The sequence below is a fragment of the Drosophila subobscura genome, chromosome U (assembly GCF_008121235.1).
Source record: "Drosophila subobscura isolate 14011-0131.10 chromosome U, UCBerk_Dsub_1.0, whole genome shotgun sequence".
In the NCBI taxonomy this organism is placed as follows: Eukaryota; Metazoa; Arthropoda; class Insecta; order Diptera; family Drosophilidae; genus Drosophila; species Drosophila subobscura.
In genome coordinates, this window is record NC_048534.1 from 20,175,192 (window position 1) to 20,190,422 (window position 15,231).

Genomic DNA, 15,231 nt, shown 5'->3' on the forward strand with positions numbered 1-15,231 from the left:
TCGTTTAAGTCTCTTAACTTTTCTGAAGTGTATGTACAATTATTTATAAATTGTTCTCGCGACTTGCAAATGAATACGTTCAGCGTTGAGTAATTTTGTAAGATCAATTTCAATATTTATCCAATCGATTTGAATAATTTGAGCTTACAAATTTGGATTTACTTCAGATGCAGATACAGATACAGATACGTGATATGTGATATATAATGTTCACATCAATTTAGCTCTGAGAGCGGAGAACAGAGCAGGGGAATGGTCAACGAGCCTGCTTGTGATTCTGCTGCTGCCTGCGACTCCGCGGCTTTGGGGGCTGCTGTCAGATTGTTCAGATTGTTTAGCGAGTGCTATAAATATCTTTGACCGATCGTGAGTTTCCTATTTGTCAATTAGCAGCGTGTTCGCTTCATATTTTCGTTGTGTTTTTGGACTATATTACGAGGGACGAGGCACATGACAGGCGCGACCTTTGTGATCTCTCAGCTGGTTCGAAGTGGGAGTGCTCTGGGGTACGCCTCCTCCTCGTGGGTTGAACATTCGCAAATGAATCTTAATTGAGATTCGATGGGGATCGTATAAAGTCCGCTTTAAGTGGGCGGTTGAGGGTGGTTCTCTTTGGTTCTCTCATCCATCCCACGAGAGTGGCACACCACACCATGTTGGAAATTAATTAACTTATTGCCGTGTTAAGTGCATTGATTAGACCGCCTTATTGGCGCCTTTTTGAGCCTGGCACAGAGTTTTGTTTTCATTCGAGATGATTTTTCGCAGTTGCGCCTGCATTTGTTGAACAAAAACACAAAACAAAACTGGTTCCAGCGTTCAGCTTCTGTTATTGCACTTAACTTGAATTGATTTCGCAATTAAATATTCAATTGACTCGGAGAGGAGGCTCCTTATGCGAGTAGTATATGGGTAGCTGCTTCTCTCTCTCTCTGTCTCTCTCTCTCTGTCTCTCTCTCTCTCTGTCTGTCTTTCTACAACACGTTTCTTTTATTATGGGCATAATTTTGCATTCAATTATTGTTTAACAAAAAACCCCTCTACGTTTCATTCAGTTTCCATTGCTGCGGTTGTATTTTGCTCTAGAAAAGTTGTATGAATTGTTGTAAGTTGTCTTTAAATAACAGATGTTCCCACAGTTAAAGGGTTTAACCCATAGTGATGTACATATACATCAGAGATGTATGCTAGAGGTGATGCATCATTGAAAATATGTAAGACAGGCAGCTGATTTTTCGTAGATTTCTACACAACGCTTCTATCTTTCACCCTGGCAAAAATCAACCTGATTGGATCAGTTGTAGGGTTCGAAAATGGAAAAATGTAGTTGGTACTCTTTGGTATTTTACCAGAAAATTATTCTTGAGAAAATCAACCACAAGAAGGAGTATATTTTTCTTGTTTTATGCGAGTCTGGAGATTCAGTAAACATGAAAATTAATTCTTAATATTTCTAGAAAATAAAAATCAAAACGTGCACTAGCTTGATAGCAGTAATATCTGAGTTAAGAGCCTCATTTCGCTTGCTTATGTCTGGCAGCAAAAGCATTCGAGTAGCACAGTTAGAGGGCGCACACATGGCGTATGCGTAATCGAAAGCAACGCACATTCATCAAGCAGGCGAGTACGAGTACGAGTACACAGATTGTAGCATTGACTGACTGCCTGACTGACCATTGAACGCAAACGCACGAGACTATTTGCACACATCAAAAACCAAAATGTTGTATATAAACGTAAATATGTACACATGTATTTATGTATGTATAATGTATGTATTTATGTACATTTTGTTGCTGCTGCTTATCGCACACGGGGTACATTTTTCTTGTTTATTTTAGAGTTTGGCAGCTAGGCGTGATAATTAACGAGCCGTGATTTAAAAGTCGATTCGCTTTTAATGTGCATTTCAGATTGCAGTTTTTGGAGGCTGCCCCCAAGCACACACACACGCACAGCATACACCTATAGGCATACACACACAGTGCGCTGTATTTGTATAGGCACACGCACTACATAAACATGTAAAGTAATTACGTTGACACGCGACTCGTTTCGACAAACTATTTCAATTGATCCGCCTGTCTGTTCGTCTGTCTGTCTGTCGATTTTCTCGATTTTCTTTTTCCACTCTTTTTCCACTTTGTATTGTGTCGCCTGCGTGATTTGACAGTTGACAACTTTTTGGGCTTTGAGTGCACACGGCCGTAAAGTAAGAGCGAGCGAGCGAGCGAGTGGTGCAGGAGTGCGTCAGAAAGCGACCGCAACGCCCGAGGGTTGAACTGAGACTGTGGGCTGTGGGCTGCGACTGTGCCTGTGGCGGTGGTTGAGATCGCCGTGTGCGATCGGGAGAGCGAGCGAAAAAGCAGGTGAACGATGCAGCGACACACTTTTGTGATCTGCAAAGCTCTTGGCCGAAAAAGCTCGCCAATTAAAAGCTCGCACAACTGAAGTTTTTACTTGTTTTGTTTTCAACTCTCCGGAAAGTTCGTTCAACTTCGTTTGGCTGGAGATTTGGGGGCGCGTCTGAGCTGAGAGCGTTGGAGTTTTGAGGGAGAGTAAGTAAGGGGGAGGAAATCGGGCAACAAAGGGAGATGCAGTTAAGAGTTCGTGGGGATTAGTTAAGGATTTTGGCTAAGAATTATTTTTTGAAGCTGTTTTATTATCGTGGACCAAGTCCGGCAAATGTTTTTGGTGGAAAGTTCTTTAGCAATTCAAAGCAGAGTAAATCTCTCTATAGCAGACTACAACGCTAAGTAGTTCATGGATTAGTTATGGGACAACTTCTGCTAAGGTATTTTCCACAACAGCTGCCGGAACTGCTGTTAAAATTCCTTGCAATTAGCCACCGAGGCGTAGCGCGGACCGGCGCGGCGTGTGCAATGCAAATGCCAAACGAACTCAACTCAAACAAATCATTCCCGTCGTAAACTGTTTGTTTATTCAAATCGAAAATAATCATATTAATCGTTTGATAGTGAAATCATTTACTACGATTTTAGTTGCTTTTGAAATGAACCCACTCGTACTAGTACCTTTGTTGTTATTATTATTCTTACATTGTTTTATGTAAATGAACTGCAATGATACATAAATGCTCTTTGTCTTTGTTTCTCTGTTAGTTGTATCATCGGGTGATATAAGAGGTGTGAAGAGTTGAGTGGAGTGATCTGAGGACTGTTCAAGACGTGAATGGGATCAGAGAATACAATGTGGAGCCACAACGGATTGTTTATTAAACACAAAAGTAAATACAAACGAAAAAGAGGACAGTTTTATGAGAACTTTAAAATCTACACAGTCGAAGCTCTACTTAAATGCAGCACCAAATGCGAAAATTCATTTATTTCCACACCAGCATTTTAAATTAAATTAAATTTAATCAACCAACTGCTTAAATTTCATTTCCAACCCCCATCAGCCATGTTCTGCAGCCGACAGTGTGCCACACTAGCGTCCCGAAATTACCATTCCACCGCCACAGCTAATTAACAAAATTAAAGCATACTTTCAGGCAGTTTGTTCATACACCAGCCACAAACCAAGCGGAAAGGCAATTATTATGCGAACATCGTGCTCAAAAACAAATGCAAAGTGAATTAAATCAGCGGACAGAGGGAGTGGGCGGGAAGCGTAAATAAATATAAAGTTTTATGAACCAAAATTAAAAGCAAAAGTGTGTTAAAAATGCGAGTTAATGCCGGGCAACAATGCAGCGAAAATAATGGAAATGAGTGGATGCGATGGGATGGGGGTGCTGCCCCAACAATTTGTGAGCTGTTATCTAAAACTAAGTTCGCAACACAAACAATGTTATCGGGAAAGAGATATATTGGGAGAGGAATAGAAAGGGAAAGACAGAGAGGAAGCTGTGAGGAGCAGAATGAAAATTAGTAGGAGAACAATCCACCGGTAAATAGCCAAAGGAAAAACCCCTTGAAGGGTATTCCCATAGTCGCAATATGGCCAATCGCATTCCTATTTACTTCTCCTCTCTTTTGCTTCGTGTTTCGGCTATTATCAACGCAGAGACATTTGAAAAATCAAAGAGCAAGTAAACAAAAGCCAAAAGATTACCGAGTGCGTGACGTTCGGCTGTTTAGTGACCTCAAAGATATACGACATGCAGATATACAATGTCTATTTGTTGTATCTGCACATACTATATCTAATTAGTAGCGCCGCTGTTGACAGCAGGGGGCCAAAAGCGCTAAAAGAAAATACGAAAAATCGTACAAGAAATTGCATTTGAGGGACGCATTTCAGTCGCTCGTTTGATGGAAGATTTTGCGCATTATTTCTGCGGTTTGTTTGTTGGATTTTGCTCAACATTATTTCTATCGATTGTTTGTTGGATTTAGATTCCTATAAATAGAGGAATGTGTGACTGCGTGACGTGCATGTTTATCAAACAGATGTTCAAATATTTATTGATAACCCTCAATTGGATCTCATAGGTGTCTATTTTAATGGCAAGTAAACCCTACATTATCGCGTCTATCTTCGTTAAATAAAGCAATGTGTCACTCAAGTTAGATTTCCCATAACATGATTTCTGCTTTGGTAACTTCCATAACAAAAATACCTTCCGCTTGGCCCTAATTACGGAGAAGAAACCGAACCGACGAGCATGAGATCTGCCGTCACGCAAAGTGTCGTGCTCGGGGGGCACACGACCGACAGCACCATCTCATTCATAATGTATAGCCAGTGCCCCATCACTTGTCCCCCCACCATCCCACCTTCATCAACTTCCAACAGGCCAGAGCCGTCGTTGATTGTTTTATGCGACCCAAAAGATCAAAAGACCGACGACATGTGGGCGTGTGATCTGCTGCTTTTTTCGACAACGGATGAGATCCCATGGATGGGATTGAGGGTGGAGCGTGTGCGCATCAGAATTTATGAGGATTGGATCTCTGAACTCACAGCAACAAAAAATATATATAAAAATATGATGGAAGAGCAGGATAGAATCTGCCAATGGATAGTTGAAAATCGTTTGACATTTATAATCGATTGGTTTATATTTTGAGCAAAAACTTAATATTTGTTAGTATTGATCGTTCAAATGACAGCATAAAGATTGATGTTATGGTTAATCGATGTTGCAGAAACTGTGTTTACGTTCATTTATCACGACAAATTGTGTGCTGGAACTGGTTCGGATACGAAACAATAAAACTCTGCAATTCTCTTATGGATTTTGCCTTTTTCTATCCAAAAATTTGATAAAAAAATCTTCAAAATATTCCCTCAAGTCGTAATCATTTCTTAATTGTGTTAATCTAATCAAACACGCGTCAACAACTCTAAAAACTTGAGAGCAAATTCAGTTAGCAACTCCCCCAAAAGATTCTGTGGGGCTTCCATTTTTGTGTATTTATTTTTGATTTTTACTTTCATTCTGGTTCAGCGGTCAAATCGGTCAACAGATTCGCCAAGAATGAATCAACAACAACAACAGCAAAAACACACCAAAAATCCCCATGAATTATACATCAAAAATGTATATCCGAAAGAAGAAATTTTGCTGACTATAAAATAAGCGAGCGACTGACTTACATACATATAAAAATAAAAGAAATATAAAAATTTCAAAAAAATTAACTGAAGAATCCTCTTGAAAGTGAATAAAAACAGAAACTAACTAAAAATAAAGACAAAACCAAAACAGAGAAGAAAGCTAAGAGAAAACGCAACGAAAAATATAAATATAAACAGAAACGAGACAGAAAAGCAAGCTTTAGGGGGAAGACGTAGCTGCAGATGCACTGCAAGATCGATCGGGAGTTCTTCCCATGATGTCTCCCTTCAATGATCTGTTGTTCCTTGAACTGGTAGCTCCAACGACCTTTCATTCCACTCGTTCCTATGTTGATTCAACCCTTCGTATGTTCCTTTGTGCCAATGATCGCTGGTTGAATTTAATTCGAATATTTTTAGTATCAAAAAGAGTTTTCCCACAATGACTTGTCTAGCCATCGATCGCTCCAAGAAGCTCCAGCTATATAGGATCTATGCATGAGTACTTTACCTATAGATCCCCATACATTCCCTCTCTGCATTGCAAGTACGACTAAACATCTGCCAAAAATCCACACTACCCTCTGCAAGCGTATAAATGCTATAAAAGAAATTCGCGAAAACCAGTTTGAGTCGGTTGCAGAGTGCTGAGAAAATTCTTTCGAGGCAGGCACACTTTTCGCATATTTTCTGAGGCAGTGGCAGCAGCACGTGCTTTCTGCTCGGGCACAGATGGGGCAAGGTGTCTGCTTAGGGGCGTGTGCCACACAATTTTTAAACAGTTATTGGGAATATCGAGCCACACACAGAGAATATATAGTATATATAGAAAATCGGCTGATTGCCAATGGAAAATTTTCCAACCGAAATACAAAAAATATTTCTTTGAATATTTTTTTTGTTTGGAAAAAACATTTTCCAATCGCACAAGTGGATCATAAAAATAAATTCCCTTAAATTAAAATTTATGCCTCTAGATTTTGTGTTGTATTTTTGTTGTTGTTGTTGCTTGCCTAGAACATAATTTCATTTGGCATTAAATAGCAAAACAAAAACGTATTTTCCCATTGCACGTCAGCGGGGAGCAGGCAGGATTGGGTTGGGCAGGGGAAATATTCTGTTTCCATTTTCGCTTGCGTAAGCAAAAATTGTATTAGTGCTAACAAACAACAAATAAATTCTCGATTTTAAGCCATCAAAATAATTATTTCTTTTCGAATTGTTGCTGCAGATGGCACGTGGCCTGTGCGACACAGAAAATACGACCCAACCGACCATAAATATATACAAATATTTAAAATTAGCCTAAGATGTGCGACTATAGATAGATGTGCTCTACAGATGCGATTGATCATCATGCTACTTGACAGCCATCAGAGACACTCATGGGGGTTTGTCTTTTATGGAATTCTGTTGTGTTTTGGATGTAAAAGTTGGGGTTTGTTATAAGCCTACTTTGAGGCACTTTTATGAGGATTTATTGGATGATTTTCAAGGTAAATCCGCTCCAGGAACTCCATCATAAATGATAAATTCTCTGCTTTGAATTTTCATTAATTTAATAACATAAATGGCGGCCATCAAAATAAATCTTTAAATATTTGAAAACATTTTCCAGGCATTTTTTTCGCTTAAAATTAATTGAAAAATCCAAGCAAAATTAGCTTAAAAATGTTGCTCCCATAATTCTGCTCTGAAATAACATTTTCCATCCCATTATTCCCAGTCACATGCGCCGCAGCTGATTTAAATTGGGGGAAAATACGTGTATCAAAAAAAAATCCAAACGAAACAAAAGCAGAAAAACCCACAACAGGAGCAAAAGTGATGATGAAAAAGTTTGCATTTATTTATAAACAAATTAATTGGATGCTGGCCAAGAGTGCCATAAAAACGTGAATATTTTTATTTGTTTGCCCACTCAGAGCGGGTGCCCGCTGTAGAATTTCTTAAATTATATCTTATTTATGAAATATAGATCCATTGGGTAATATTCTAATCAACCTACGCAGTAAGCGAAGGCAACCCGTGGCGTGATTTTATGCGAATAATCCATTTTCAATGGTTCGTTTTGCAAAGAACAAATTTTGCTCCTTGTATAGATATAATTGGGTTTTATCCATTTATCCATATGCACATAGTACACGTGATGGCTCTGGCTCATTATTTTGTAAATCAAAATCAAGGCCAATGCCGTCGCGAGGGAGGAATGTGTACGTTGGGGGAACACGAGGATGGAGGAGCTGGTGGAGTGGCCCACTAATGGTTCGATTGGCTGGGATCGCCTGATTGCATTTGGAATTGAAATTGCATTTAGTGGCTTTTGCCATTTGGCAGACTGACAAACGAGGGTGGCACAAGGAGTTTGCAGCTGGCGGAGGGCAGTCTTAAATAAATCACAGATAGCCGGAACAGCGGTCCGATCTACTGAGAAATTTCTCCAATATTTTCAGTTTAATTGCGGAATTTTTAGTTCGTATTTGCGTAATTTTCTTGCGCCTCTCTTTCGGTCCAACTGCGAGTACGAATTTATTCAATATCCAAATGGCCATTCGCCCCGCCATAAACCATCATCGAATGCAGCGTAAACAGAATTTGGATCGTAAATTTGTTCGCTGTTAAATGCAATTGGCTTTGATGGCATAACTCGCATGGAATTCAATTGAATTTGCAGCTTTTCTGGCAAATTGTAAGACGCAAATTATACATCACTTTTGCTTTGATTTTCCTTCTCCTCCTTATTATTGCTTGCTCCATTTTGGGTCAACAATTTAGGGCTGTTCTTTGGGTGTACCCTTTTCGAGTTCGTGTCTCTTTCGATACTGTTAAGCTTTCGTTTGTTTGATGTTTGCTTTAAGTGGAGGAAAATTCTCCGAAATTCTCGGTTCGAGCAAGGGCAGAAAATTCGTTGCAAAAATCGTACACATATGTAAATTGCAATTTGCATTTTGAAACACAAATAAACAGAGGGGAATTCGATTTTCCGAACGAATATCGGATTGAATAAATAAAAGCGCAAACAGAGAGAAGAATTTACCCAAACAGGGCAGGGCGGGCACACACAATGCGATACTCTGTAAAGAGTCCCAAAAACCCAACTCGAATTGATTTCTGTTTCAATTTTCCATTGACTGTATTTAAATGAAATATTTCGCTACCCCTGGCCATGTTTACGCAGAGCATAGAGCCGGATTGCATTAATTTGACAGGCGGTTGCCGTCGGCTTTTTCATAAATAAATATAAATATTTTGCGTGCTGCAATAGCCAGCGAAAAAAATATATAAAAATGCACGGAGACTGCTAATCCGAGGTGAAACCTTCTGTATATGCCTCTGAGGCAGGAGACTGCTGAGAGGAAATATTATTGCCTTTGATTATTTTTGCAAATGCCTATAATTAATTTATTCGAGTGTTTGTTTTCTTTTTTGTACTGATTAATGTACTCGAATTTTGCGAGAGACGTAATTAAAAAGAAAACAAATATTCTTAACGGGCCCAAAAGATATAAATTAAAATTTCCCACTCAATAACCAAAGCACATGTGCTCGAGGATCGTCTGTAGATCGGTAGATCATTCGTTCTGCGTGGGCAACTGAAGAATCATTAAAATCTACGACCCCTTGGAACGTTTCCCCTATTTTTTTGCACCAAATTTTCGGAACAAGAAAAGATCATTTAAATTTAATCACCAATTGTTCTTTGCTTGCTCTTATTCTGTATAATTTAGCTTGTTTATTTGCATCAGTTTTCGATTATAAGCAACAAAAGATATAACATTGATGAGTGGAAATGGAAGGGTTATCATAATTCCAGCGATTCTGAAATTTCTTTTTTGCAATGAAATCCATAGACATTTTTTGGTGGATTAATTTAGAACAAATGTGAAAATTATTGAGTCAATATTTTCCATGATTTATCCATACGAAACTTTGTTGTGTTTTGTTTTGTTCTGTTGGTCCAAATCTAAATTTTTGTGTACCAAGTACGGAGCCTTCATGTCTTTTGTTTCGCGTTTTACAATGTACTCATCCGACGGTTTCAGGCTGTCCACTTAATGTAAGGAATTTAAATATGCCAGTGTCGGTATTACAATCATACAAAATTTGGCCAAAAAATCATTTAAAACCCTTGAGAAGAAACGGGCACGAGCCGCGCGACTACGATTCATGGCAACGAGTCTACGACTCTCATGCCAGCACATTGGACAAGTATTCGGTGGGCAACGTCGATTTGGTGGCATCTTGAACAGATCCTTTTGGCACTTGAATTAATACAAATTTCTCAACTTTAACGATCGATTTTAGACGGTTTTGTACTGCTCCCAAGCGGTACGGATTGAAAAGCGTTTGCGTGAGTTTTGTTGATGTTTAAAATAAATTTTTGTTTGACTTTTCCGTGCTTAAATTTGATCGAACCTTTACGTTTGTACATTTGACTACTACAGAGATTGCAAAGGTTTTGTGATGTCAATAAATATCACGCTAAAGTCTCGCTGAAAAGGGATTTAAATCAATACTTTCCTTATACATTTTAAAGGGAAATTTGTAGACCCCCAAGAAATATAATATAAATATATAAAAGTAAAGAAAAGTAGCCTTTACTTACCGGATGGCTTGGGCTGATTGTAAAAGTCAAGGGTTTTGATTTCCGAGGTCTCGACATGCGGTGCAAAACCCTCATACAGATCGCTCTCCTCCACAATGCCGCTCAATTTGTCGGCCTGTGCCGAGGCGTCTCCACTCCGATGGTATGGCATCTTTTTGGCCAGCTTTGCAGTTGTGTCCCCCTACCCTTTGGGTCAACTTTTTCTGTTTTGATTTGGGTTTTGGCTCAGAGACCAACTCCGACCTCACTTCAGGTTTCCGGTGCTGTTTATTAATTTTTTTGTGGGGGGCGGCAATCGATGAGTAAATCTCCTTCGTTGTTACTTTTTACTTTTTATTTATTTACTTTTTTGTATTGTATGACTAGAAAACTGTTTTATAAATTTCTACAATTTATGTTGTTCCTTTTGATTTGTTGAATTTTGTTGTTCCTTTTTTGATTTTACGAATTTTTTGATGTTTCTTGGTTGTCCTTTTATTTTTCTTTTGGTGGAAACAATTGTTGGAATCTTTTTTCTTTTTTTGTTGTTTGTTTCTTAGCAAAGTTATGGAGACAGAAATACTCCAATACGATGATGCCGCGCAGAATTCATTATAATGAACGATTTAGGACAAATACAGCGAGAGCATAGCTGTGATCTAGATACAATAATCAAATCGAAGGTGTGTAGGCGAGCTGCTTCCAAGTCTGCAAATAAACGTAAAATAGAGAGCGTGAAAATGTGTTTATTATTTCACTTCGATTGTTTTCCAATTGCATAAACAATTAAAGCTCGCAGTCAATCAACATCAATCAAACGGACAAGATAACATTTGTGGAGGGAAATCCTTGCCGAATGGATATCCAAAAATCGTAATCGGTTCAATGACATGGATCCATCCACAAAATGTTCATTGTAGAATGATGCTAAAGGCGCCATTGGCCCATAAAATACTTGGACCGGCATTAATTGCGGGGCCAGCCATAAAAAAAAAGCCAACTGGTCAGATTTATAATATACATATATGTGGATACATATGTATACATATTTTGTACATACACTCGTACATTGTATGAGGCGGCAATTTGATTTTGCTGAGGGTGGCCGCTGACAGCAGCAGCAGCAGCAGCAGCCGGTTTGATTTCTAATTAAACCAAACAAAAATACTGAGCATGAGAATTGAGAAAAACCGGCACAAATATTTCATTTTGCCATAAACATTCTCTCCACACTTATAATGTACTACGAACTTGGTAAGCAATTTATTTAAATAAGCAATTTCATGTGATTTTTTATGAAACATTTTAGTAAATTTCGTTGAGATAAATCAGATAAGAATTGAAAGATATGGCCAAAAAAGAAGATGTAGACTGAATGCAAAAATCTAATAAATAAACGGAGATGCTAAATAAGTAGATACGAAACAAATACGAACTAATTAAGAAGATAAAAGAATGAAATTCTTAAAAGTCGAGAGCGTTAAAAATTGCAGAAAAAAAGGGGAAAAAATATAATCAAAGCAAAATAAAATACCATAAAACACTTAACAATCTTTGGCTACTAATATAAATGGAAATTTGATCGAAATAATATTTTCTAATATTCTCTTTCTATCTCCATGCCGACATTTTGCTTAAATAAATGCCAAATGAACTCTCAAAATAATTTAAAATTGTATTAAAAAATTGAAATAAATTCACCCTCAAGTGGATTAAATCCGTATAATCTTTCCATTCATTTCCACAGCTTAAAGCCAATCAACGTAGACCAACTTTGCGTATACTTAATATTCAACTAGATTATCGCGCGCCCACCCACCTGCTGCCCTGGCTTCTTATGCTCAAGTCTCCTACTTATTTCTGTGATAGGGCGGTCTCAATTACCCCCCACACCTGCACCCGAGGGTTGGCAATTTACTTGCAAATGATTTCTCTGCTTTTTGTCACAGCGCCCAAGAAAATAGAAAATTGAATTGCAAATTTCGAATGAAATGCTGAGTGCAAACGCATTAAAAAATAAGCAACAGAAGGGCAAAACAGAGAAGAAGTAAGGTAAAATATAAACAAAAACAAACAACAAACACCTCTGCTATTTTATTTATTTTTATTTTATTTTTTTTCTGTTTTTTGTAATATTTATTTGACACTCTTAATGATTTTCCCCCCGCCAACTGCAGGCGGCTACTCATAGAACAAAAAGTCAGAACCACATTTCACTTTGACGATGCACTAGGGGTAATGGGGGTAATGAGGGGCGGCCTGTGGCTGGTGCTGGTTCTGCCTAGGGAGACAGACATGTCTGATAGATCGCTGCGTTTGCTTGATTTCTGATGTCCGATAGAAGGTGTCGCAGGCGAACGACAAGCTGCCGTCACTTTAGTTTTGAGGCTAGACGACAGGTTGTGTGCTTGTGTGTGTCGAGTGTGTGTATCCAAGGCGCTTCAAGAGTGAACTTTGCTATGCTAAGTAGATAAGAATATGTGTGTGTAGTGCGAGTAGCGAGTACTCGTATTCACATGCCCGAAACGACTTCTAATTAATATGGAACGTTTCTTGATGATGTGTGGAGATGTCAATGTCAAAGGAGAACCTAAAACAACAAAAAAGTGGCCAGATGAGCATGAAGAAATTATTTTTCTTAGATATTTCAGTTGTTTATTAATACTTTCTTTCGTTTAAGTCTCATTTCGGGCCACCATTTCATGTTTATCCGTTTGTTGGGGTCACCATTGAATTATCATGTGTTTGTTGGGGTCACCATTTCAACATTCAAGTATTATGTGGGTCATCTAAAGGCATACTATCTGGAAATAACTTTAAAACTTTCCATCAGCGAACAACTACTTCTTGGTACAAACATCCTTCGCGTCGGGGTCACCAAAGTGCGCCTCTATCGATAACAAAAGTATCTTATCCCATAAATAATTAATTAAGCGAACCCTATCTGCCACCAGGGACACCCCTTCTTATCTGTATACACATAATAAGCCTGCAAATGGAGAACTCCAAAGGCACTGACACTATTCCTCCAATAAAATATGAAACCACTTAAGCCTCTCATTAACTTTGTCCAAACAGTTTCCATTTGTATTACAGCGAATTTCAATTGAGAACTTGCTTCGCTTCGCTTCGTTTCGATTCGATTGGTGTTGATGTGCAAGTCTCAGATGTATGTCAATATTATGCTGCGAGTAGTTTTCTAGTTTTTTTCAAGGTGCCTGCAAGCTTACACACAAGCATAAAAGTCAACAAAATAAATATATATAGACGCACGCTTGTACATAGAGTTATTAACAGTCTGAGAATGTGTTTTAGCCGCTGGCTTCCACTTGAATGGAATTATCTAAATGTTATAATACACCCAATTTAAGCTAATGAAATCAAACGGAGCGCAACTCAATTGAATTCAATTGGACAGTTTACAATGACTAAACTAAACTAAAACTCAGCAAACGACACACAAAACTAAGCCCCGGGACTGTGGGCTGTGGACTACGTTTGAGCGGCCAGAGTACAGAAATGTTGCGCCATGAATCGATTAACTCTCCTCGAGTGTCCAGCGGCTGCTAATTAAAACGTTTATGCAAATGGTCTGACACGATGTCATGTCGCCGTGTCGCGGGATGTCAACCAAGAAAAGCTGAGAAAAGCGACAAATGTCACAGAAAAGTTGACATGAATGGGAGGTGAAATGGAACCAAATGTTGCCAAAGTTTATGGTGGGTAAGCGATAAAGATAAATCGATGATACTATTTCTTTTTGGCATAAATTTAATGAATATTCTATCAAAATTTAACCGATTCTCTGAAGCTGATTTGCGTTCATAAAAGTTGTATTTTTGGGCTACCAAAATGTATCTAAATCACATTTGCTAATCCCCTAAAATGACTCTCGGAAACCTCTTCATTCTTCAGCTTTAATTTCCAAACTTTTCCTCCTGTCTACCTCTCCTGTTGCCACTCTTTTACCACCTCTGTTTTCTCTTTCTATTCGCCTTTAACGCAGATTAAATATGGCGTCTGGCCGCGGGGCGTATGTCAGGCCCCAACGCAACGCAGACAGACACAAAAACAACTCAATTAGAGGCCCCAAAATAGCTCGTTTTACGCTGAATAAGCATTTAAATCATGCCAAACAGGTGTTAAGCATTTTTGTTTTGGTGCTAATCATTCGGCACAATGGGTTAATCGCCGCGGACAATTGACAGACACCAAAAAAGACATGCCACAAAATGTTGTACACAAATACGTTCCGTGTGTGGGCGTGACTCTCGAGTCAAGTCCCTCGCTGACTGACACACGTAATGCTTGCTGCAATTTACGTCAGTTAGCAAAGTGGAGGAAAACTTTTGAGGTTTCCAAGTAATTTTCCACCAGCAACAGCAGCGGTCCAAGCCAAGTTATTAGCTTTGGGGAAAACCAAATTGTTTTCTGTTCATACTTTAGGCAGTCACACAAAAGTTAGTCAGTCCCCCGTTCGATAAGCAGTCGGGATCATGCTGGATTATAATAGAATCAAGTGTGACGGACGAAAGTAATCCTCATGAAAGGAACTTGAGATAACAAAGTTAGTTGTGCAACTAAGTTAGTTTTAGTCGGTTTTTGCTTCGAGACATGGCCACGGAGACATTGCTGAGTCGATTAAATGTAGTTCCAAGGTTTGGTGTTCCATTTAAAAAGAAATCTTTTCGTGTAAAAATGTGCAAAAAGATAAATACTATTATTATAATTATTCTACATATTTCTTTTAACAACAATTATTTTTTTAGCCAGCAAAGACTCTCCACAAAAGACTTGAAAACAATGCACAAAATTCTCTTCAAAGAAATTTCTTTCTCCGACTTTTCGCACAAAAACCCACCTCAAACCTCGAATAGTTATGAAAACTCACAACTGTCAAGTAGAAATGTCCTTAACAATTAATTACAGTGCCCAAAACAAGTGACATTTTGTGAAGTAAGTGGGTCACCTGTGAGGTACATTACATGTGCGCTCCCTCCCTTGAGGGTTTCCGCCCAGTCCCAGTGCCCGCCATTTGCATGCGATATGAGTGGGTGGAAATCGGTTTAGGCCACGCCTCGAGTGCGTTTCAAATACGAACTTTTGAAGCGGTTTTTACA

At 38.7% G+C, this 15,231-nt stretch overlaps 1 protein-coding gene across 4 annotated transcripts in view; it reads right to left on the reverse strand.

Annotated features, from left to right (window-relative positions):
* Nucleotides 1–10,481, reverse strand: part of LOC117902485 (GTPase-activating protein skywalker) — a 30,468-nt gene extending 19,987 nt beyond the window's left edge. The window contains exon 1 of one of the 4 annotated variants that reach the window (XM_034813898.1): nucleotides 10,133–10,481. In XM_034813898.1, coding sequence (XP_034669789.1) covers nucleotides 10,133–10,283 — 151 coding nt within the window. In that variant the 5' untranslated portion in view covers nucleotides 10,284–10,481. The remainder of the gene's footprint in view (nucleotides 1–10,132) is intronic. The other 3 variants (XM_034813900.1, XM_034813902.1, XM_034813905.1) reach the window with 3 other exon arrangements.
* Nucleotides 10,482–15,231: the final 4,750 nt, after the last annotated feature.